The 27049-nt window shown below is 40.7% G+C and overlaps 2 protein-coding genes across 2 annotated transcripts in view; both read left to right on the top strand.

Moving 5' to 3' along the window:
• LOC124290813 overlaps window positions 1-702 on the top strand; it is a 60423-nt gene extending 59721 nt beyond the window's left edge. The window contains exon 8 of the mRNA XM_046727639.1: window positions 569-702. Coding sequence (XP_046583595.1) covers window positions 569-702 — 134 coding nt within the window. The remainder of the gene's footprint in view (window positions 1-568) is intronic.
• Window positions 673-27049, top strand: LOC124290812 (sushi, von Willebrand factor type A, EGF and pentraxin domain-containing protein 1-like). Its single transcript, XM_046727638.1, has 12 exons — window positions 673-792; window positions 3475-3729; window positions 4818-5066; window positions 12590-12868; window positions 13405-13578; window positions 14096-14269; window positions 15558-15731; window positions 17668-17841; window positions 22258-22431; window positions 23963-24136; window positions 24938-25108; window positions 26399-27049. Exons 1-12 carry the CDS (start codon window positions 765-767, stop codon window positions 26746-26748), a joined length of 2376 nt encoding a protein of 791 aa, XP_046583594.1. The 5' UTR covers window positions 673-764; the 3' UTR covers window positions 26749-27049.

Below are 27049 nucleotides of genomic sequence, written 5' to 3' on the forward strand. Positions count from 1 at the left end.
GTATATTAACTCGGCAGAACGTAAATAAAAATATATTTCCCCAAATTTTCTGTAGTAGTATTTTGTTATTTAAAAAAAAACAAAAAAATAAACATTTTACATACCAGGGAAAAATGCAACAGAACGTCTTTTTTATTATGACGTTGAGGAGTAATAAAAGATGAAATTGGAAATAATTACACAAATATATCGATACCTAAAATGTCGTCGATCGTAGTCCTCTTGATGTTCACCTACTCCATTCTATTCTTTGCCTAAAATGTCGTCGATCGTAGTCCTCTTGATGTTCACCTACTCCATTCCATTCATTGCATAGATTACTAATGTCAAGACACTTCATTCAAACTAATCCCAATTTATGTAATGGCCAATTAATTCGTATTGATGCACGATTTCTACATGCATACGGCTTTACGCGCTGGTAGTGGTGGAATGTTGCTCTCAGATAAGAATTAATTCATTACATATATATGTATGGGAGCTGTAACATGTAATTCACATAATTATTCACCTTGAAAGTAATGACGCAATACATTTCCTTTAAGTTTAAAACTGTTCTGTCCCAAAGCGACGAAAACCGATTTCCTGTTATCAGCGCGACGGTGTGGCGTGAGGGCTACGCTAACTCATCCTGTACACCAAACAGCTTCAACTCCTACCTCGGAGCGACTGCAAACGTCCAGTGCCCCAACGTCCCTGTAGGCAGATACGTCAGTGTCCACATCAAATTCAAGGTGATCGTCCACCTTGAAGTCTGCGAGATTATGGTTCATGGGAGGCCGTATAACGAAGGTGAATACGTTTATGTCACTGCTGATGTTGATATCATATGCATGACAATTAGACAGACCAGTTTAATTGTTTAGAGAGAGAGCATGATTTATCTGTACATGTGGCGGGGAGTGGTCCTGTGCGTTTTTGACACGTCACAATCAGTTGAAGTTAAGCAACGTTGGGCGCGGAGCGTTTTGGATGGGTGACCGTGTTTGGCAGCTTGACTCTTGAGAGTTTCTAGGGCTTGATTCCTGCCCCACAACGTAGTGATACACGTGGTCCCACCTTAGGCATGTGCGTTTCTTCAAAATTGCCTCTGTCGACCCAGCAGTAACTTGGGTACCTGGTATAATACGATGGTAGCCTAACAGGCGACCGGTTGTATTCTCAACGGGTAGTGTTCTGTACTCGTTGACCAGGGGTAATATGTCAGCGTTTTGAGCATGCAATGTGCATGAATAAATGCGCAATATAATTGGACTATCATTTCTATTATTATTATTATTGCAATAGGCATTATATGATGTATTCACTAGATAAATAATACCAAACACGTTTGTACTACACATCAGCTGTCAGGGAAGTCATAGGGTTTCAGCGTGCGAAACTGTGGTCAAACTTCTTGTGTACTCCCCGGAAGTTGAAAAATGATAATTGGAAAGCAAACGAATTCCCCGGTAGGGGATGAAAATGCAGACACTAAGTTATCTTGATAATCGCGGTATAAACATGTATGATGCATGATGATGATGATGATGATGATGATGATGACCACGACGACGATGACGGTGACGCCCTCGATGATGTCACTCCATGCCGGAACCACTTTCAATCATCCTGGCTGGTCACCAGATAAGAAGCACACTGTTTGGAGAAGCCCAAGCCCCTTTTTATTGAAATTTACCTATGTTAAATTTCCGAATGAGTCTATCAAGGCGGTGGGTTAACGTCTGTGAGCTTTTCGTTTCGTGTGCCGAGGGTCCCGATCCACAACGCGTTCGTAACATTACGACCTGTCGTAACTCTATAATTTAGCATGAGCTTACGCATGGTCTGATTACAGATTTTCAACTTATGTCTGATTGACGTTATATTTGTACATTACTATTTAGTGATCTTTATCAGACCTATTCATTCTTAGCACTGATAGACATACCCCACCTCATTGTATTGCGGCAATCATCGATTCGCGGCACGTGAAATCATCGGAGAAGCAGAAACACCACGCCCCGAATCGGCTGCTTACATATGCAGATTACGTAAAAAAATCATGTCTAGTCCTAGAAATATTAAAGTATTCATCTTTGCAGTAACTTCTGGAACATTTTGAAACTAGTATGGCCCCTACCGCTATTGCATCTTGCACGAATTAAAATTTACTTCGCCAAGACTAATCCCCGAAAACTATAACGTCATTTGCATATTTTCCATCCTAAAAATATAACAGGAAGTGACGTATTGAGCAACTTCACCCTGCACACGACAGGAAGTTGTTTTGCACCTTTTAAGGTGGCCAAAAATATTTGGTTATTTTATTGCTACCATGTATCCAAAATGAATAGAAGTTTCAGATGTTTTGGCTAAAACATGATGATATTACTAATCTTAATGACATTCCTAAAACTATTTAGATTCGTTACTTGTCTTAAGTAAATGTTTGACAGTGTCATTTGCTTTTACCGCAGAACCATATAAACAAAAGAGCAATGCTGGAGTTCTCTGCCTTGTAATAATTAAAGATTAATCGGTTTCGTTCGTCTTATGGCGAACTGTCAAAGTTAAAATAATAATCTGTTCACAAATATGTTGATTAAATGTCATGTTACTCAGATTTCATAATGAAATAGGTCTTATAACTTCACAATTCTATTTCCGATCACGGATATATCACGAGGTCGCAGGCTATGTAATAATCTGGCAAAGCATCTGGCAAGGCATCATGCAAGGGTTCTTTTCGTACCTCTTGTATTTACAAACCTACATGTAATACCCGTTTACACTTCAAGCGTCATTCAACAAATACTATCAAATGAAGTGATTGTATCAGAGGAAATAATCACTAAATGTTCGACAATTGCTGTACAACATCATCGCTACCTTTCAAGGTTACATGCTTTTCAGTAGAAAAGGCACTGTAAGTACCCATGTTCCCTGGTGTGGTGATCCACCTTCAGTTGTTGGCGACCTACACGTATAGCCTGCTTTTATTTTGTATTGTCTTCAAAAGTAAAATATATAGTATCACATTTACATGCTAGTTTTAAACACCATCTGTGAGGCTCTAGTTATTTTACAGTCCTTTGATGACTGGAATTTTAACAACTTGTATTTATTATAAATGCAAATCCTTTCTCCTCACTATATGGTTATATTCTATCTCACTCACTCACTCACTCACTCACTCACTCACTCATAATTCATGGCACGTGGACATACCGAAATTAAAACCATACAGGTTGTACCGAGTGAATGTAAGCCTTAGGGGTCTTGTACTAACGTTGTAACATACTACAGTAACGAAAGATTCACCTGATGAAGACGCACGAATTTGCTCTGAAACCTCGAAACAATTGGTATCCATAAATATCCGTCATGTATTCATCATTGCATTTGTTCACTTACTGTTCTGGTGATATATTGCACCGGTTGCATGCATGTAACTTATTGCAACTCACTGTCAAACATTTGTTTACCTTACAGCTTTAGAGTGTTTTCGCCAATCAAGGCAAACCGACTATAAGGGACATTTAAACATGACAGTGGCGGGCATCCCTTGTCAAAGGTGGGATTCCCAGAACCCTCATGTGCACTCCCAGACGGACATATCAAAGTTCCCGGATGATAACTTTGCAGACGCCGCCAACTATTGCAGAAATCCCAACGGAAAAATCGGGCTCTGGTGCTACACCATTGATCCAGATGTAGAGTGGCAGTATTGTCCCCTGCGGCACTGCGGTGAGTTTATTCCTACTGACTAAAGGTGTTCGGAAACACTCCGTCGTTGATTGTAAATGCGCATAATACTCCCTATTATGTATTGTCATATTGTATTGTATACTTGTACGCGTTTAAAGGAATCTTAATCGCGGTACGCCGATTGTAAAGTCACACTTAACGTTCTTGTTCACGTATTGACGACCCGTGAAGATCCGGGTTAGAATTGGTCTTCAGCAACCCATGCTTGTCGTAAGAGATGACTAACGGGATAGGGTGGTCAGGCTCGCTGACTTCTTTGTCATCGCATCCCAGTTGCGTAGAACAATGCTCATGCTGTTGATCACTGGACTGTCTGGTCCAGACTCGATTATTTACAGACCGCCGCCATGTATCTGGAATATTGTTGAGTGCAGCGTTAAACAAACAACCAGTCATCACATGTTACCTGACACTTAAATGTATAAGAAGGGATGGTGTAAATCCAGCTAGGGTCCATGCAGGAAGCAAATGTACTGCAAGTCCCCATGGTCCCTAGTAGGGTGATCTACCTTCAGTTGTTGGCAATATATAGCCTGCTTTTATATTGTATTGTCATCTATAGTTAAACTGTTTTAGATCTAATTACTAGTTTTAAATTCGAATCTGTGATAATCTAGTTATTTTACTGTCCTTCGTTGACAGGTTTTTACAATTTATCATTAATTACTATGTATAAAATTAATTGTTCTCGTCACGACATGGCTGAAATATTGCCGATGTGACGATAAATTTCAACTCACTCACTCACTTAAATGTATATACACATGATAAACTGAGGCAAACAAATAAGGGAACACTACCTCATGGCAGGGTTCCTTTATTTATTCTGAGATTTCCTCCCACAGCGCTATTCCAAGCTGGTGATAGAAACCGGAAAATATTAAAGGAACACTTGAATTTCCCTCTGTTTCTTTATTTGTTTCTCTCAGTATATCAGTACATGCATCCTATAGGTATACATAGGAATAGGTGTCCATAAAACAACAGAGGCTGCCTTTATCTTAGAATGTTGAATGGATAACAAAGAGAACAATGTTAGGACACTTTATATTCTCATGTAATTTCAGATCATATGTGTATGCAAGACGACAAAGGCTCAACATACAAAGGGGCCATAATAAGAACGTCATCTGGTGCCAGTTGTGTTTCATGGAGTGGTCCAAGCATTCCCTTCAAACAGAAAAGCCATTTCTCCAGCTTCTGGCAAGGCATGATATACTGTCGCAATCCATTACTCTCCCAGAGTCGCCCTTGGTGCTACACGAATGCCGTGAATACTAGTCAGTATGGCCTCTGTGACGTCCCAGCATCCTGTCGTAAGTCAATTTCGCATGTCAGTGAAAGTTGGGTATACCTAGACTTGAGTGAGTGAGTGAGTTGAGTTTTACGCAGCACTGAGAAATATTCCAGCTATATGGCGGCGGTCTGTAAATAATCGAATCTGGATGAGACAATCCAGTAATCAACAGCATGAACATCGATCTACACAATTGGGATACGATGACATCTGTCAACAAAGTCAGCGAGTCTGACCGCCGAATCCCGATAGTCGCTTCTTAGGACAAGCATGAGTTACTGAAGATTAATTCAAACCCGGATCTTCACGGGACACATAGACTTGAACGGTAGTTTCATTGATGTTTTATGTTGTCTCTATGGCAGTACGTCAATGAAAATGAAACTGTAAGGCTTAGACATTCCGAGGAAGTAAAACCGTGAAAAACATTTGTTCTCGGGTTTTACAGTCTCAAAATGCATCCTTAGAATAGAAGTGTTTTGAAAAACAAAACTGTGTGTACCTTCCACAGAAAAGATTACGAAGTAATAAGTGGCGAATTTTGCCCTTCTTAAAAGACAAGGTATTGTATGGGCCCTTTTCGACCCATGGGAACATACATACTGTCGAAATGGCTGTATCCTATGTGTTGATATGATTGAGAAGATTTCATTTAAACACATTCAACTAATAACATCACTAAGCGTTTGCAATGATAAACGTATTTCGAGACGTAGTACGTAAATCGGAAGTATAGGAATGGTTCTTTCGAAGCATGCTATTTTTCCTGATCCTGACTCATGATCTTTTGCTTATCTCCCTTTCCTCTTCGAATGGTAGTGGAACACTTGAATCCCTTGACTGACTGACTGAGTTTAGTTTTACGCCGCTTTTAGCAATATTCCAGCAATATCACGGCGGGGGACACCAGAAATGGGCTTAACATATTGTGCCCATGTGGGGAATCGAACCCGGGTCTTCGGCGTGTGAATCCCTTGAAGTTCCCGTAGCGGACGTATAAATACACTCACCCACAAGTTACCCCCCTTCGCCCTTTCCCGCGCAAACCAGTCATGTGACGTGCCTTACTTGTCACTCTCTCCCTTTTCGCCCATATAGGGCATCACATACTTTTTTATTTAGACGTATTCTTCAAAATTACGCTGTATATGGATTTGGCTATAACTACTATGTAGTATTTGTAAAATTTTGTAAAACAATTATTGACTTTGAGTCGTAAATTCATCGTCATGTAACGTTGTTTACATTTCATGAAATCCTGCATTGTTTGCAGGCACAGGTTATCCTTGGCGGATCCTCACCCCCAATGGCCTTCGTGAATAAATCCATGTTCCTCCAGCTTGCGCTGTAGTTAATGTATTGATTTATCAAATCTTCAATTAATCAATATTTGTCTTATATTATATCTATGAATAGTCACGATTGATAATATATCGAAGAGATCGTCTACATGAAGTTGAGGCACATAACTCATCAGCGTTCGGGAATGCTTCATCTACACCGTACGACTCTGTCGCAGCGTCAACCTATGCGGAGTGAAGTTGAGGCACATAACTCAAGCTTCGATGATGTCCATGATGTCCATGATGGAACGTAGATTCCAGAAGGAATTGAAGGCTAAGAAAAGCCTCTCATCTACCGGAACCGTGCGCAAACGTAAAGATAGGTGCGAACCCACGGGCTGCGCGAATCTACTCGTCTTTGATCTACACCTCAAGGCTACGTTGGAAAACGTACACCTTTACGAAGGTCTCCGTAGTGAGACGACTCTGTCATCTTGGAAGATGATAGAGATGACTTACCTACTCTATCTACGTCTGCGAATCCTCAACGTTTGAGAACGTACACCTTTGCGAAGGTCTCCACAGTGGGACGACTCTGTCATCTTGGAGGATGATAGAGATGACTTATACTCTATCTACGTCTGCGAACCCTCAATGTTCGAGAACATTAAAGGATCCTGCTCCTACACCTAGCCTCTCTAGATCGAGATCTCATATTTCGCACAGACGTTCGCGAAGCTACTCACCTGAAGCCAGAGGTTCGCAAAACGTTCGCGAAGAGATAGCTCACCTCACAAGGTTCACGAAGCGATGTATCCACAGAAAGAGGTTCGCGGACAGAACACTCTCAAGATAGACGTTCGCATAGGGAGGAATCTTCAGATAGAGGTTCACGAAACGAGGATGAAGGTTCGAGAAGGGAAACAGGTTCGCAGATGGATGAACTGTGAGACCTAACTCTAATAATCAGGAGACTTCGGTCTTGCAAACGGACCTCGTCTTCCCAGACTCATAAGTTACAGCATGGATTGCTAACGCACAGCTTTGAGAAAGCTACAGACATCTACAAGGTTCGAGAACTCTCAGATCTACAGGCAGATAACAGAAACGTAGACATCTACAGGGTTAGCAAACCCTTACATCAACAGGCAGGATGTTGACGTCGACTCTATTACCATACGGCTGAATAAAATGAAGCAATGATGGAAACGGATGCTGAGGTCTTATACCGGGTAGCAGATGGCCTACGGATATTGTCGTTTACTCACTCACTCAAACCCAACTGAGACGTACTGCATATACGCTGATGACTTCGACTCCAATATGATATCACTTATGACGCGATATATCAAGTACTGGAGAACCTTAAGACGACCTTTGGAATGGGCTTAAGGTTAACATCGCCTTCAAGTATACTTGAACGGACGTACAGATGATCGTATTAACACTCGTCACTCAGCGTGGAGATAAGGAATTATATCCTATCAACTAGATCCATACAGACATACGTCTCGACAGCCTGCTTCGTCATGCTCGATTCATATCATAAACAAGCTTGGAGCAACCCTTAGTTAGGAGGCTTATATGAGCAGCTTAGGATTACACGTGCTTTTACTCACAGATTGTATGGAGGCCAACTGGCTACAACACTGGTGACGTCATGCTTGCAGCTGATTGGTCCACGTCAGACAACGCCTCCCACTGACAGAGCAGGCTCCAGCATGTTTTCTCATTGTAAACAAACCCGTGGTACGGGAGAATACTTCATCGGCAGCCTTGGAAACAGTATACAACTACGGCCTGTTATCGTCATGGAAATCTAGTAGATGTCTAGCCTTGACAGCAGGATAAACGATGTTTATTTTGGAAGTTGTCACTGATAGAAGTCGGTATGAGTACCTGTCCCCTGCGATGCTACATGGGAGCCACCCTTGCTATAAATAGACAACGCTTCAATGTCAACACAGATCGCCTGCGTATATAAGTGGAAGAATGATGTATCATCACTGCAATCAGAGGTTAGCACTTCCAATGGAACGTCCTATCGTTTGGAATATCGTAGGCTCTATGATTATTCATACGAATAACCAAGCCTATCGGCACCTATTTACAACATCGAGATCTACGCAGTGCCGGTTATCTGGAGGACGGCATACAGGTTCTTCAACGTGCCAATCAACTCAGAGAGCAGATGAACTTCTCAATTAAGTTGCTCACGCAACTAGGATGGCTAATGAACCTGATGGAAATTGGAGTTAGAATCAATCAAGATCTTCAATTGCTGGGAAGAAGAATTATCACAATACAGGATTGAATTCTGATCCCAGAAGATCATTAGGTCAAGATATAAGCAATGATTCAACAAGCAGTCATTTCTCCGTTAACACTACGAACATGGCAAGTGCTACTCGGTCTGCTAACCTTGGCGCAGGACTTGACGCGGACAGGAAGGTTACAAATAAGACTGCTGCAACGGTTCCTGATAAAACATTTTGACAGCGTCGACCCTATCTTGCTGCCAGAAAACATCAGGAGATATCTACTGTGGTGGACACACAGGTAGAACGTTTGCGAAGGGACCTATTTACAAGATTCGGCCTTCGACACGCATCTCTACGCAGATGCCTCAAAGTGGCGTCGGGAAAGTGGTCCAAAATAGAACAGAAACTGCACATCAATCTGCTAGAGATGAAAGCAGTGATCAACGCCTTACAACTATGGTCGAGCTTGTTTAACAAAAAAATGCTGATGATCGACACGGACAACTCTACAGTAGCGTTCTCCATAAACCGGCAAGGAACCACAAGGTCTCCAAGCCTATTGCAGCTCACATTCCAGTTGTTCCAGATTACACAGGAAGCAAACGTCTGGATAAAGGCGTGTCACATACCCGGAGCCAAGAACGTACTGGCAGATTCTCTCTCAAGACCACTACACCCATCACCTACGGAATGGATGCTCCATCCAGAAGCGTTTCGGAACATAAGGGAGATAGGATCCCCTTGCATAGACCTGTTTGCAACGAGGTTCAACATACAACTAGAGACGTTTGTCTCGCCAGTTCCAGATCCTCAAGCCTGGGCAACAGATGCACTGAGCATGTCGTGGGAAGGAGTAAACGGCTTCGCTTTTCCACCCCCGATACTACTGCCAAAAGTACTGTTCAAGACTCAGATGCTACAACTGACTTTGGCCGCGCTTTACTGACCAGCAAGAGCATGGTTCCCAGACCTAATAGAAGATCTCGGAAACCCAGTAATCAAATTACCAGATTGGCCGAACCTACTAATACATCCGCACACCAAGCAAGTCCACGGAAACCCAACAGTGTTCCAGTTACACGAGTGGACCGTATCTAAACATGCTTGAAGAAAAGAGGATACTCCGCCAGTGCAGCCAAAGCAGTAACGCTAGCGTTACGTGGATCGACTCGTAACCTATATGATGACAAATGGCTGAAGTTTGAGACTTATGCAAGGCGGAAAGGCTTCACAGCGATGATCGCCACTCATCCTCAAGTGGAGGAATATCTGTGTCATCTTAGACAGACCAGACATCTGAAGGGTTCGACACTATCTACATACCTCGCTGCAATCAGTACAGTGATTACTATGTAAATAGGCATCAAGTTGACGAAAGTACCAGAATTACTTGCTTTGCTGAGATCTTTTAAGCTGGAGGACCAGCAAAGAAATTCAGAGCTTCAGCCTGCGATCTAAATGTAATTCTGCGTCATCTTACCAGTGATGTCTACGAACCACTAGATCAGATTACACTCGAGCTGCTAACACAGAAAACACTGTTCCTGCTTGCGTTAGCCACAGCAGGTCGCATATCGGAGATACATGCGCTTTACGTTGGTCGAACCACATTCGACAGAGGGCAACATAATGCAGTTCATCTAGGACTTAGATGGAACTTTATTGCCAAGAACCAGCTACCTGGTCAACCAGATAGCAGTTCCAAGTACCAGCGATGTCTACAGTCCTTGGTCCACAGGATATAGAGGACTTATCCTTGTGTCCAGTCAGAGCCCTGAAGATATATCTTCAAAAGACTGAGGCGAGGAGACAAAAATTCAAGCCTGTTCATCCCATTATCAACAGAGACTTCAGCAGAGAACGACCATATCATTCTGGATGAGAGCTGTAATATTGAGAGCCTATAAAGCAGCAGGACTAGAACCTCCTAGAGCTTCCAACCCACACGAAGTCAGAGCACTAGCATCAACACTAGATCTGCATGGAAATTGCTCTATACCAACAATAAATTGAGGGCTGCTTTTTGAAGTCGGACACAGTGTTTGCCAACTACTACCTCCGAGACATAGCCACTGAAGACGTATCAGGCATTCACCAATTTGGGCCTCTCATTGTAGCACAGCAACTATCGGTTCCGCAAAGGCGCTGAGTTGGAAAATCTCACCCTTTATCATGTTCACTTGTAGATAACTTTTACTAAGGAAAAGTACTAGTTTGAAAGTCCATGCGCACAGTCAAAGACAGGCTAGCATGAGTGATTAAAGAACCTGTACGGGTAAAGATCTTACCTGTACGTGAAGGGGTCGCAACTCATTTATGATAAACATCTTATCATAATCTATGGGTTGTTATAAGATATCTAGTAGTAGGAGAATATTAGTTTATCTGTAGCCACAAAGGTTTATCAAAGGCGCTGAATTGGAAAATCTCTCCCTTTATCACGTTGACTTGTTGATAACTTTTACTGAGGAGAAGTATTAGTTTCAAAGTCCATGCGCACAGTCTAGGACAGGCTAGCATGAGTGATTAAAGATCATGTAAGCGTAAATATCTTACCTGTACGTGAAGGGGTCGCAACTCATTTATGATAAAAAATCTTATCATAATCTATGGGTTATTATAAGATATCTAGTAATAGGAAGATACTAGTTTATCTATAGCCACATGAATCAACATGATTCAACTTGTCTGAGATTGAAGTAAGACAAGAAAGTAAGACAATTTTCTGTACTGCCACCAGCCAGAAATAAAGTGACGTCGTGAGGACTATGTTAACTGAGAACCATTTGAAAATGTATCATAATCCACGTGTTATTACAGTTGTTAATACCTAAACAATGTCATTACCAGTAGTCCACCACATAATATGGACTGTAGAGAGAATTTTTACCATTGCAACGGATCTGAAGCCGAGCACATCCAAACTCTTCGTCAACCAATGCTTTTCGTAACAGGCGACTAAGGGGATCGGATGATCAGGCACGCTGACTTGGTTGATGCATGTCATCGTATCCTATTTGGGTGTATCGATGTTCAACAGGTCGTTTGCAGGACTATCTGGTCTAGACTCTGTGGTGTGCAGACCACCGTCATATAGCTGGAATATTGCTGATTAACAGAACAACAAACATATGTGGCAAGATGCCACATGTACACTTCATTGTTTTACACGAACATACTCTCGTCATACCTTTTGAAAGCGTTGATATATACTACCAATCAAAAGTTTAGACTCACTAGTGTAAATGTAGCCACTTACTTCAGTCAACTGTTCAAAACTAGATTTTGGAAACTACTCCACAATATTTACAGGTACTGTTTACACATGAACTGATGTATTGTAAAACAAATTCATAACGTGCACGATATTTGCACATGCTCTTCAGCAATTTGATGCATGATCAACGTGCAGTTCATCTGCATAAGGTTTGCAGTTGGTTCCCCCAAGTCAGTGGAGAAATTTATCTTCGATGTAACCATTTATATAAATATATACATAACATATAGTGAGTGCTTTGAGTGAGTCTAAACTTTTGATTGGTAGTATACTTACCTTTCAGGAATGAAATCACTACATATTTATACATTATATACCCATGAACGATGGACATTAAAGTGTCAAGGCACTATATGGAATTATTCCACTCTTTCGTGTCTTACGTTGGATGTTCAAGTATAACTAATATAAATTCAAATTATAAATGTCACTTCTAATAAATCATAAATCACTAAACAGTTGTGTTCAACTTAACATACAACCTGAAGGTGAATTCGCTATCATACTTATAGTATCTACCAATCGCGACAAAATATGCTAACTAACAGTCACTTTAACCCCCCCACATTGAAGGCACGTATTCCATACCATCAACAACGTAACATACAACCTGAAGGTGAATTCGCTATCACACTTATAGTATCTACCAATCGCGACAAAATATGATAACTAACACTTCAATCCCCCGAAATTAAAAGCACATATCCAATACCATCCACAGCTACGACATCAGAAATGACTCGAAGTCGCTGGGTTGCGGATGTTGACCAAACATTTGATGACCTCCTACCGTCCACTGAGTGTCTGGTTTGGAACCGATTGTACACAACAGACGGAAACTTTAGCGCTACTTGGAATGACGCCTTTAAGCCTGTGCTCTACCGAAACACATTCACGGCACAAGCTATATGCCATAAAGGGAGAGTGTTCAATACGTACTTGCAGTGCTTCAATATCACTGAATCTGGAACGGTTTGGAAAGCTGGTGTCCTGGAGTGCGGTAAGTTGAGCGATGAAGGAAACTACTGTAATTACAATAAGTCCCTAATGTGCAAAACGAAAGGTATGTTTGTCTGAATCTGGTGGGTCGAAAGTTTCAGGTTTCATTTTGAAAAAAGACTTCACATTCAGCATGTCGATATGGGTATTTTCACATTATAGTTCACTGCAGATGTTTTTATCGATGTGGAAAAACAGGTTCATTTGTCATTGAAGCATATGACCTCTTCTCTTCCAGATGTCATATTAGTCAGTTTGGGAGACTTAGAACAAGAGTATAAAAATACATGTCATGTCTACATCTACAATAAAATCTTTCAGGTCTACATCCTGCAGGTCATACTGTGATTCTAATTTGTGCTTTGCTACCTTGTTTCCAGTGGCGTTAGTCCAGTTCTGTAAGAATACCAAGCCAATATATTAAATAAACCTTATAGTTGAATATGGATATTATAGATAATACATTTTATAATTAAACCTATCATTAAGTATTTATGACTCAGTACAGTAACCATTGCTTTTATCTTTGGTCCACAGTGCACTGTGGGTCTGCTCCAAGTGTAGAGAATGCTACCGTCACTATCTCCTCCAGTCTGCTGAACGGAACAGCCACATACGCATGCGTGACAGGATACGGACATGATTCCAGGTCAAACAGAATCACGTGTATGAAAACTGGCGAATGGGAGGTTCCTGACATAATCTGTGAAGGTATATCTTTGTGGCACATAGTTCGTGATTATATTTTTGCTATATGATTTGTTTTTGCTTAATTAACGATATATGTTTAGTCAGACAACACCATCAGGGGCATATGCAGAACCGGGGATAAACTGTGAAGGTACACATGAACAAGGTCCTGCAACATGACATCATGTTACCATTTCAGATTGAAATACTTTCATGTTGAAGAGTTTAAACCACTTCTTTGCGTAAATGGCATGAAACATCAACAACATTAACAATAATTGAAAAACAGAAATGTGGCAGTTTAAATTGTAATTTAGGCCACAATGATATATTTTATCTGGATTTGGAAACATTGGCTCTACTTGACGAAGTGTCGTTCGCCTAACACTGATGAATGAGCCGGTCGAAACTGGGAACAGTTATTCCAAAGGCCAAATACATATGGCAATCGCAGTCTGTTTGGGAACATAATGTTGAATTTGTTACTTATGATGATTCATAATGTTTGCTCTAGTTGTTCATCCCTTACTGTTTCCAGTTGACTGCGGCACTCCGCCTACCTTGGACCACGCAGACGTCGACGTCAACTCGACCCTGGTTGGAAATACTGCTAACTACACTTGTCACGATGGCTACGAACACTTATCTGTGTCGAACGAGGTCACGTGTCTCGACACAGGCAATTGGGATGTCGCAGACATGAAATGTGAAGGTAACACATTATGAAGAAAAACACTCCATTGATCATTGTACCCGATAAAAAGTGAATTTGGTAATTATGAGCAAGAACATTTTAGAAAACTCTCAGTACCAAAAATGTAAATGTAACACTGTTTACGGGATGTAAAAACATACGAAGATCTTATGTAAACTAAAAGACAAGCATGAAATACTATCCTATGTCCTAGGCAAGCTGCTGTAGACACCTCCCGACAGTTGTGTACGGCAAACTAACCTATCCTATCAGACCATATACTCGGAGCTGTATAATTAATATACATTTACGGAAACTATCTTTATGGTGTTTGTAAAGTTCAAGTGTCATGAAGTACGTAGACGATGTAGTAACTGAACAGGCTGTCCCTGTTTCAAACATTTTCTAAGTTTGTTACAAATATATAGTGGAAAGGTGGTATTTCTAAAATCTCCATTAAGTATGGTAATCTCTGAAATTTTCCAGGGTGTACATGTTGTAGAAATAGAATAGCTACCATGTCTATCACATTTCTTGTCATGAAATTTAACTGATCTCTTAAGGGGTGTATTTCATAACTGAATGTTTCAGTTATCGATGTAATTATCTCATAAAAGACGAACATTAAATTTCAAATCTTCGATAAATAGGGGCTATCGTTTTTTAGTATAGCAGCATTTACAATTCTTCTGTGCATATCATGTGCATACAAACTGAAGGGAGCAAGAAAGGAACCCACGCTCATAAATATTCGTATATATTAGTTGATAACATATCCAAAGTCTGCAAGGGATGAACACCTCTCAGTACTTGATATTTATGAAACTATAGATCAAACGCAGCGTCTACAAACATGTTTTACACAATCGAGATCGTATTTCCTACTCATAACACACACAACTGTAAACTTACAACCAACTTATATATTTCTCGTCTCCGGTAAAAATGTACAGGAGGTCGATTGCGTCTGTGTATATGACAAAAAGGAATATGGTGAAGTATTGTTTTATTCATTACACACGAGTCGAATTTCCATAAGAAGACAAGTTGCATACAATCCTCCATCTACACTCTGACCTACACACCCGCCTTAAATACAATCCTTTTCCCACCCAGATACAAAACTAAAACAAACAAACAAAAGCAACACCATAAAAACAAATAATAACTCTCACGCTTAAAATTAAAGACCAACAAAGATCATGGACTAAAATATCATACTATAGTAACAATCATCCCCACATACATAAAGCAATAAATAATGAAGCACACTTGATGTTATCACAAGAGAGCCTTTCTGTTTCAGTTAACTGTGGAGACCCTCCCTCCTTAAACAGAACCGAGGTCTCGTTTACCGATGGTTTTGTGAACGAGACAGCTGAGTACACGTGTAAACCAGGGTATGCACACTTGTCGGGATCATCAGTCATCACCTGCCTAGATACAGGCACATGGGAAGACCTGGGGATATATTGTGAAGGTACACATCAACATGGTCCTATAATCATACCATTAAATTTCCATTTTAGATTTTATTACTTTCAACATGTGTCATCATCTTCAACATCTAACCGGTCTTGTGCATTATTGCAAGAAACAACAACAAACTATGAAACATTTCATTTGAAACTGAAATCTAACCAGGTATATTGATCTGCATTTGGAAATATTGGCCCATGAGACATTGACTACCGTACTCGGCGTCATTAATGAAGGGAAAAGCTATTGGTAACACTGTTTCTTAAAAGTTGTAAAATCGTCGTTTTGGTTTGAAATATATACAACTGAATGTTTTACAAACTTTCTTAACTGTGTGGGAAAAACACATCAGGCCGTGGAAATATAATTATTATTCAAATTGTCAATATGGAAATCCACCTTCTATTCAATGTCAATAATTTCCAAGAGCAGATCGGTTTATCAATGGAAAGTGGAGGACAATACACATGCATTGATGCTTTTTTCACTGTCGTTCACTGTTCACGTATCTGTTTGAAATCGCAGCTTAAAATGAGACGTTTCTGACACTTGCTGAAAGGGGTCAGGCTATAGGCCTTTTGGAATCTGGCAGCGGCAGGTTGGTGTCCGCTTTAATGTGAGTCAGAGTGCTATTGGTAGACTGTGACAGAGATTTCAAGCCAATGGTTCCGTGGAATATGCACGTCAACCAGGTCGGCCCTGCGTCACAACAGTCCGAGATGATAGGCACATGAGTAACACTGCGTTACGTAACAGATTCCCTAACACAGCAGATCTTCAGACAGAACACTTCAATGTTAACAATGTAACGATATCCAGGAGCACAGTTCGTCGACGTTTAGGGGCAGCCGGACTCCGCTGTAGGCGACGTGCAGTTCGTCCACCACAAACACCACATCACAGGCAGGCGCATTTGAGATGGAGTAAATATCATGGCCGCTGAGAATCAACGACAATGGTATCGTGTACTCTTCACAGATGAAAGCAGTTTCAATTTGTCCTTCCGTGATGATTGGCAGAAGATTTATCGTCATGAGCGAATCACAGATGCATCTGTGGACACGCATAAACGATTTTGTCGGGGGATCAGTCATGGTTTGGGCAGGGGTAACTACTGCTGGACGTACCCATTGCACGTGGTCGACGGTAATCTTACCGGACAGCGTTATCGGGACGAAATTCTGGCTCCTATATATCATTTCTGCAAGCTATGCATGGCCTCTATGGTCGACCCTCTTTACTGAAAGACGACAACGCTAGGCCTCATAGGGTCAGGATTGTCATGGAATTCCTTAGGCGGCAGGGTGTAGAGCGGATGGAGTGGCCAGCATGCTCGCCAGACCTCAACCCAATTGAGCATCCCTGGGAAGAACTCGGTCGACGTGTGTACACACGTCCCCCAGCACCAGTGGATCACCCAAGATTCCGCAGAGCTCTAGTAGAGGAATGGAATGCAATTCCGCAAGCTTTCTGTATGAACTTGATAAGAAGCATGAGAAGAAGGTGCGCCTGTGTCTTGGACGCGCGAGGAGGGTAAACAAGCTGTTGAATGACCGGGTGCTTCATGTTTGTCATTTTCATTTCGGGGGGATTGGTCTATACAACTGATGCCAGTGCTTTTTGAACTTATCATCTGTATGTCACGATGTGTCACGTTTCTCAAGACATTTAACATTATGATGACGCTCTTAGTTCTATTATTTCTGAGAAAAGTTTCTTTACATGTGCTATATATCATTTGACCCTAAATTAATACATAGCATATATTCTCTGCACACTGACTGAGCAATGAGCCAGTCGCAACTGGAAGCTGTAATTCCAAAGGAAAAATACAAACATACATATTACTGTTGCAGTCTGTTTGGGAACATAATGTTGAATTTGCGACTTGTTATCAAGAATGTTTGCCGTAGTTGTTATTCCCCTACTGTTTCCAGTTGACTGCGGCACTCCGCCTACCGTGGACCACGCAGACGTCGACGTCAACTCGACGCTGGTTGGACAAAGCGCTAATTACACTTGTCACGATGGCTACGCACACATATCTGTGTCGAACGAGGTCACGTGTCTCGACACAGGCAATTGGGATGTCGCAGACATGAAATGTGAAGGTAACACATTATGAAGAAAAACACTCCATTGATCATTGTACCCGATAAAAAGTGAATTTGGTAATAATGAGCATGACAATGTTAGAAAACTCTCAGTACCAAAAATGTAAATGTAACACTGTTTACGGGATGTAAAAACATCCGAAGATCTTATGTAAACTAAAAGACAAGCATGAAATACTATCCTATGTCCTAGGCAAGCTGCTGTAGACACCTCCCGACAGTTGTTGTACGGCAAACTAACCTATCCTATCAGACCATATACTCGGAGCTGTATAATTAATATACATTTACGGAAACTATCTTTATGGTGTTTGTAAAGTTAAAGTGTCATGAAATACGTAGACGATGTAGTAACTGAACAGGCTGTCTTTGTTTCAAACATTTTCTAAGCTTGTTACAAAAAAACATATCCCAGGTCTGCAAGGGATGAACACCTCTCAGTACTTAATATTTATGAAACTATAGATCAAACGCAGCGTCTACAAACATGTTTTACACAATCGAGATCGTATTTCCTACTCATAACACACACAACTGTAAACTTACAACCAACTTATATATTTCTCGTCTCCGGTAAAAATGTACAGGAGGTCGATTGCGTCTGTGTATATGACAAAAAGGAATATGGTGAAGTATTGTTTTATTCATTACACACGAGTCGAATTTCCATAAGAAGACAAGTTGCATACAATCCTCCATCTACACTCTGACCTACACACCCGCCTTAAACACAATATTTTTCCCACCCAGATACAAAACTAAAACAAACAAACAAAAGCAACACCATAAAAACAAATAATAACTCTCACGTTTAAAATTAAAGACCAACAAAGATCATGGACTAAAATATCATACTATAGTAACAATCGTCCCCAAATAATTTGCACGAGCAGGTCGCTCTATCCATGGAAAGTGGAGGACAATACACATGCATTGATGCTTTTTTTCACTGTCGTTCACTGTTCACGTATCTGTTTGAAATCGCAGCTTAAAATGAGACGTTTCTGACACTTTCTGAAAGGGGTCAGGCTATAGGCCTTTTGGAATCTGGCAGCAGCAGGTTGCTGTCCGCTTTAATGTGAGTCAGAGCGTTATTGGTAGATTGTGACAGAGATTTCAAGCCAATGGTTCCGTGAAATATGCACGTCAACCAGGTCGGCCCTGCGTCACAACAGTCAGAGATAATAGGTACATGATTAACACTGCGTTACATTACAGATTCCTTAACACAGCAGATCTTCAGACAGAACACTTCAATGTTAACAATGTAACGATATCCAGGAGCACAGTTCGTCGACGTTTAGGGGCAGCCGGACTAATTGCAGTCTGTTGGGAACATAATGTTGAATTTGCTACTTTTCAAAATGTTTGCCCTAGATGTTCTTCCCCGACTGTTTCCAGTTGACTGCGGCACTCCGCCTACCGTGGACCACGCAGACGTCGACGTCAAGTCGACGTTGGTTGGACAAAGCGCTAACTACTCGTGTCACGATGGCTACGCAAACATATCTGTGTCGAATCAGGTCATGTGTCTCGACACAGGCATATGGGATGTTGCAGAGTTTAAGTGTGAAGGTAACATATTACGTAATAAAATGTAGTATGGCTCCATTGAGTATACCCGATAAATAGTGTGATTCTACTGATATAAGGCTTAAATATATTTTCAAACTAAGGTTAATTGCTGACATACATGCTGCCGTTTACACAAACGTGCGAAGGAAATAGCGTAAATAAATGAATTGCAAACTATCGATTTGAATCATTTTCACTGATGAGGTTTGATTATCATGTTATACGCTCTAGAAGACACCAATTGTCTTTAGAGTAGGTTGTTGACGGTTGTTCCTTAAGGGAAAGAATAGGTTAGAAAACTCATAATATACTCTTTAAAAAGTAGGTGTACCTGAACTTTCAATTTGGATAGGAAGTATAAGCGTTAACAAACTTTTCAAAGACTGTCATCTTATGAACGCACCACCATTTCTCTTTATCACCACCCATTTAAGGGGCACGCATGGAATGCACGTGTTCAACGCAGTAGCCCCATACACGTGCATGGGGTGTCATTCTTAATTTTGACGGTTTTCAAGAAGGTCGATAAGTCACTGTAGACCATTAATTTTGACAATCATCCTGCATCACACAGTACCTAGTGTTTGTTTCTAACCGTTTTTGTTCTCTAAAAAATGAAAATCGTACTCATGCAAATTCTCAATCATACACCAATCATCTTTCAAGAGCAATTACTGTACAAACAACTAAGGTCATAAAGAAGTGCAAGTGGTGATGCATTCATTATTATCACATCAGTATTGATTGGCTCCGATATATCTCCCAATTGTTTCAATCATAAATTAAAAATCAAGCTGAAGTTGATCGTATCACAGGATAGCCTATTTGTTTCAGTTAACTGTGGAAACCCTCCTTCCATAAACAGAACCGAGGTCTCGCCTACCGATGGTTTTGTGAACGAGACATTTGAGTACACGTGTAAACCTGGGTATGCGCACCTGTCGGGATCAGCAGTCATCACCTGCCTAGATACAGGCTCATGGGAGGAACCGTGGATATATTGTGAAGGTACACATGAACCTATGGTCCTATAATCATCAGTCTAAGTAAACTTAGGCTCAGTATTATTAATTAAACTGCTATACTGAGTCTAACAAAGCCTTGTAGAAGGTCGCGTCAGCTAACCTTTTGGACTGACCAATCAGAACACAGCTTACCAAAACGCGAAAGTTAACATTCGCACATACCTTTGAACCTTTACCTAAAAATACCTGAATGCTATTTTCCGCGCAGTCGCTGAAAAAAGCGTTTTTGTCAAGGATGTCATCTTGCGAAAATATAAACAAATAGTAACCATGTCATTAGAAACCCATAAGCGTAGATACTGCAGGTCAAATATATGTGTTTATGCGGATTTTCGTTTGTTGATAGATCAGTGTCAGCGACCAGGGAAGATAAAATTCAAAACCGTTTTGTAAGTCCCGCCGAACCCCTAACAAGTAGTCGTTGTCTGATTGGTTAAATCCGTTCGGCCGTCTCGCGTTTGATTGGACGGTCATAGGTCGCTCAAAGGTTAGCTGACGCGACCTTCTACAAGGTTTTGTTAGACTCAGTATAGCAGTGTAACGAATAATACTGAGCCTAAGTTTACTCAGACTGCTATAATCATACCATTAAATTTTCATTTTATATTAGACAAACCACTTGTCACGACGGCTATACATACATGTCTGAGTCGAGGAGGGTCTTGTGTTTTGACACAAGCAAATGGCCCGTCCAGGAATTGACAAGTGAAGGTAAAATAGTACGTAGCAAAACACAGTTCAGGGAACATCGAGTTTTCCCGAATTGTTATTGATCAGAATATTGTTATAATCGAATTTTTGTATTTTCCAAATAAGGTTAATTGATAACACCTGTGCTATAGTGTACATAAACGTAATAGGAGAAACAGAAATAGCGTAAGTAAATGAATTGAGGACTATCAATTTGAATCACTTTCATAGATGACTTTTAATGTCAATGCATATGACATCCTTTGTCGAGTCCTTGACGGGAACGAGTGGGTTGGTGAAGTTATAATACATTACTAAACTTCGTACACCATCAAACAGTGCACACCACTATTTTACAATGCAAAGTGTCATGTGGCTTACTAGAAGCAAGAAAGTGTAAGGATAATGTAAAGAAAAAAACAGTTTGCGGAATGTTAAAACATAAGAAGATCTTATGCAAATTGATCGACAAGTTGGAAAGACTACTTTGTATCCACGGAAATCCTCTGCGGAAAACTTCCGCTGATATGAATGAAATACAGTTGCCAGTTAAGTGAACACAAACTGACTCTCTCCCAATAGAGCAATGTCTTTTGGTGTCCGAAATTGAAACACTTCTAACAGAGGTATAACAGTATGTCTTTGGTATCGTTGGAAAGCTTGAAATCTATAGATTTCCAAAACCAACGTTGCCAGACTTGAAAGTGTCAGACAACGTGTCCTTTTTGATCATTTCCATGGTAACAACAAATGTAAATCATAACGTCAAGGCCAACGGTAAGGGTCACGGCAATCGGATTTGCTGCTATACTTGCTTGACATCCTGCTTGTCAGTTGGTTTTGGAAAACAAGAGATTCCTAGTTTTCCAAATATACCACACACACCTTGCTCTATACCTCCGGTAGACCTATCTCCTGTATATTGCTAGCTTGCTGGAGATTGTCACTGGTCTATTAGAAATAAGGAAAATAAAGAAAAATGAATCATTCTATCAAATTAACAATAACTAAGATGGAAATTGTTTGTGGGCCACATGTTTATATTTCATTTTTTTATTTTCACTATAGGCATGAACGTGAGTGATGTGTCAGTAAAACCATCATCTATCTGTGTTGCATATAGTCGACTGCAGCAGTCCCCCGGTTGTTGCCAACACCGTTGTGATATCTGACAATACAACACTGAACAGTACCGCAGTCTATACGTGTTCTCCTGGCTTTGTTCACGTCAGTGGATCAACCAACATCACATGTCTTGATACAGGGTTCTGGGAGATTCCCTTTATAGAATGTGTAGGTAAGTGCAATGGGGCGAGTACGTGAGCATCACAGTATAAAGGATAAGGACATTAGATATCAAGTGAGTGAAGGCCATAGAGCGCAGGTCAACACAAAGTTCCTCACACCATTTAGCGGACTCGCAAAGTTATTGTACAATGCACTGCTGCAGTGCTGGGAGCACACGCCAAAAGCGTCAGACATTTGTTTAAAATTCTGCAGAAAATATGCGTGCAGTTGCAAATTAATGGCCAAGCTCTATTTGCAGATTATCATGTCACCAAATATGAGTTTCAGACACCTTTTTATTTACATATTTTACACGGTGAAATACAGACCAACAACGCCGTCAGTGCAGTTTATAGGGAAGCCAAACCAAAATGCCAAAATAATACAAATCACATCTGGCTAGCGTTGTACAAAACAACCTTAGCGCTAGGGTGATCGTCACTAACATACCTCAACATAGACTTACGATATTCTTAGCGCTAAGATTGTTTTGTACAACGGCGCCCTGGACAGTAAACTACGGTTATAACCACAGGGGCGTGTCACGCTTAGAAACAGCGTTAGAAAGATATAGGTATTTAGACCCTACCCTAGTACTATATAAAAGGAAAGGGATGTAACGACGGAACCACCCCCTCCTCAATCTAAGTTAGATTTCACCACGTAAACTATCTTAAGGCCCCATCGAGGCCTACGGATCAGAAGCGAGATGATTTCCCTACAAAATGAGCTAAAAATGGTCACAATCGGATTATTATTTTAAAAGTTATACGCCACGACTCCCCGAAAACAGCTACCTCCGCAATTCCAAGCCAAAATCATGGATCACCCAAGACAGCGAAAACTCACCTTTTAAATTCGTTTATTAATTCCAGCCACGTTGACAGCACCTATGTAGGGCTAGATTCGATCGGCAGCGCCATTCCACGGGTCTAAAAACTTATTGCAACATCTACAAATCATTTCCTCGACAGTAAGCAAACATTTTCTCCAAAACCATCGGCAATCATACTCACTTGTCGGCCATAGATGGCCTTGACATTTAACGAATTTTTCGCTGTCTAGGTGATCCATGATTTTGGCTTGGAATTGCGGAGGTAGCTGTTTTCGGTGAGTCGTGGCGTATAACTTTTGAGATAATAATCCGATTGTGACCATTTATAGCTTATTTTGTAGGGAATTCATCTCGCTTTTGATCCGTAGGCCTCGACGGGGCCTGAAAAATAGTTTACGTGGTGAAATCTAACTTAGATTGAGGAGGGAGTGGTTCCGTCGTTACATCCCTTTCCTTTTATATAGTACTAGGGTAGGGTCTATATACCTATATGTCTTTCTAACTCTGTTTCTAAGTGTGACACGTCCCTGTGGTTATAACCAACTCAAAGGGGCCACTAATTTTAGTTCTTTGTAACCGTAGGTTGTTAGACGCATTTCGACTGAAAGTAATAACATAAGTGGCTTCAGTCGGTTTATTCTAATCGTGTTCGTTATTAACGAAATTTTCTGTATGTACTCTATACTGTTTTATCATATACTTACAGCTGACTGTGGACTGCCTCCTCAAATTACCAACACAATTATGACATACAACAGCACGCTGGTCAATAGCACCGCAGAGTACACATGCGTTGACGGCACTGCGCATGCGTCAGACTCTACACAGGTCACGTGTCAGTCAGATGGAAATTGGACAAACTCAGATACTTCGTGTCTTGGTGAGAATATTCTAAGGTTAACTCTTTGGAACTGATGTAAATCAAATAATATTTCCATGTATGAATGTGTATGTGTGTGTGTGTGTAACAAGTTTGATGTACGTATGTTTGTGCGTGCGTGCGTGCGTGCGTGCGTGTTTAAATGTATGTATGTATGTATGTGTGTGTGTGTGTGTGTGTGTGTATGTATATATGTGTGCATGCACTTAAGCACGCACGCACGCATGTATGTGTGTGTGTGTGTGTGTGCGTGCGTGCGTGTTTAAGTGTACGGCACGGCGCATGCCTCAGGCTCAACATAGATCACGTGTCAATCAGATGGAAACTGGACAAAATCAGACATTTCGTGTCTTGGTGAGAATATTCATTGTTACAATGTGGAACTATAATTCCAGTGATGTTAATACTCAAAGTTTCGGAAAATCCACTGAGGAATTCTAAATCCATCTAATTCTAGCCAGTCACGACATGTGCTAGTGAAAAATACTTTTTTGACGTGAATAATTTGACGTGAAGTCTTCACGTTTTCACGTCATCATTTGCAATGATTGGGTTTCGATTTACTGTACCGAGAGTTAAATGCTGGACACGGAAGAACTCATATGTATACAGACACATTTCGTACACCCCAATACTGACATATGTATCTGATCATGTAATATTAATTTATCTTATTTCGCTTGGTAATAAATGCACAGTCACCCGTACCAGTATTATATGACCGCAAATATTGATCAGCAGTTTGGATGTAAATATCAACGAAATGTCAAAGTTTTTCTTTCCTTTTTTTGCGTCTAAAAGTCAATTGCGGAAGTCCCCCATCCGTTCTCAACGCCACTGTAACAATTTCGGGCACCTGGGTGAACAGCTCTGCGCAGTATGCTTGCCACGATGGATTTACAGCATCGGGGTCTGCATCCGTTATCTGCCAACTGAACGGGACTTGGGAAGTCCCTTCATTTATGTGTAAAGGTAAGAGGTCATTCAGAATCGTACAATGGAGAAGGCTCTCAGTGGATATTTCTTAAAATAATGGTTGGGGTTTAGTCACTTCTATTGTGGACAGGTGTGAAACCTGCATTGTCCTTTCATTTTTGTTTTGTTTTATCTAATATCTTTTATGAAACCCGGTTGTTCAGTAATCTTTGACGTGCGCACAATGCACTCACAATGCAGTGAGTGAATCATGTTTAACGCCACTTTGAAAAGCTCTCAAGATACATCATGGCGCGTCAACTTGGCTTGAGAGGTGATGCAGGTCAGAGAAGCTTATCAGTGAGTGAGTCAAACTTTATGTGAGTGAGTTGAATTTCATGCCGCTTTTAGCAATATTCCTGCGATATCGCGGCGGGAGACACCGGATTTAGAAACATAATATCTGGGTTTTGTGGTAGGGGTGGGTTTAAGACAGTGGACATGTAAGGGGTAAGGTGTCTGCAAAATGAAAGTGTACACCCCTGAAATACCCCCTCACCGCCGTGTCACCCCGATCCCCTTCGGTATAATACCTTGTCATAGTCGTTCGGTTTCAACGGCTGCAAATGTTCTTGCATTATGAAGACGAGAGTGTATATATACTATTCACACTTTGCTAAGGACCAAATCATGGATTGATTGGTTGATTGGTGCCATGATAAACATTTTGATGGCTACTCATGTATCAAGTCCATATGGTTTGATTAATGTGACTGTTTGCCATATTATTATTCATCCAGTTTTAAATGGATAGAATTTCAAATTATAAATCTACGTTTAAGTAAAGTTGTGAATTTTTGTGATCCTTAGCAAAGTGTGAGTAGTAGATGTCAGCTTCTTTATTTATTGACATCCATAAATTCTCGCATATATGTGTATCAATTCTAAATGCCGTTCAAAGATTCTTGCATTATATTACGAGGGGCGTTCGATACGTTTTGCAACTTGAGCATTTGTGCACGTGTTTACACAAACGATGTCAACTTGTGTCAGGTGTGACATTAGTCATAACATCAGTTTGACACGTGTCATAACAAGTTCTAGACACAACAATAGGTTAGTTATGGTGGCTTCATTTACCAAAGGGTGGTCACAATCATGGACAAGTGGAATAAGGGTACTGAGGTAAAAAGAGATCATACTAAAAATACACGTGTAACAATTTTTCTGCGACTTAGTCTTATATTGAAGTTCCAAAATATATTGAACGCCCCTCGTAGTCAGTGGTACAACAGAATACGATATTATATCTATACGTCTCACATATGAGCCACTGTTTTTTCACAGAGGTACAGTTACCGTCCACGACGTCTTCATCTACGTCGACACAGATACCAGTTGATAAATACGGAAGAACACGTACCGAAAAATGTATCTGTCGATGCATCAACCCAGTACCCAGAAAACAAGAAGACATTGTTGCTGAAATCTCCAAAAACCTAACTTTAGAAACGAAAACTCTAACGTCCTATATAATTAAAAAAGAGAGCCTTCCAGACGAAAGAAAATCATCTCATGGCATTGCGTATGTCGCAATAGCACTGATTGGAGCGTTGTTCGGTGTGGTATTTCTTTCGGATATATACTTTTTCATACATGGAATAATAACACACTTTTGGCCACGAAGGTCACATTGAAACTATGATTATTGCGTGATGTAGGCAGGCCATCAATATGATAAGTATATTCATCATCATCATCATTTTTGATGATGATAAGTATATTGTTCTATGTAAAAGCGTTGTGGTTCTATAAACATGAATAACAATATTCACGCCGTGCTGGTGACGACAGGTAAGACATGGCCCCAAAAGGTGACGAAGATTCAGTTTAACTTAACAGTGAAACTATTAAGGCTGTGGATGTGGTGATGCGATAACTTTGGTAGCATTGGGGATAGAGCGTCTACAATGTTAAGTTGATAAAAATTGACGATTC

The sequence above is a fragment of the Haliotis rubra genome, unplaced genomic scaffold, assembly GCF_003918875.1.
Source record: "Haliotis rubra isolate DU_JTF1 unplaced genomic scaffold, ASM391887v1 Scf475, whole genome shotgun sequence".
NCBI lineage: Eukaryota > Metazoa > Mollusca > Gastropoda > Lepetellida > Haliotidae > Haliotis > Haliotis rubra.

Coding starts and splice junctions, on each gene's coding strand:
- LOC124290812 (XM_046727638.1), top strand. CDS start 765: ATGGTTCATGGGAGGCCGTATAACGAAG. Junction 5,067..12,589: donor TGACGTCCCAGCATCCTGTC/GTAAGTCAATTT, acceptor TACCATCCACAG/CTACGACATCAGAAATGACT. Junction 25,109..26,398: donor CCCTTCATTTATGTGTAAAG/GTAAGAGGTCAT, acceptor GTTTTTTCACAG/AGGTACAGTTACCGTCCACG.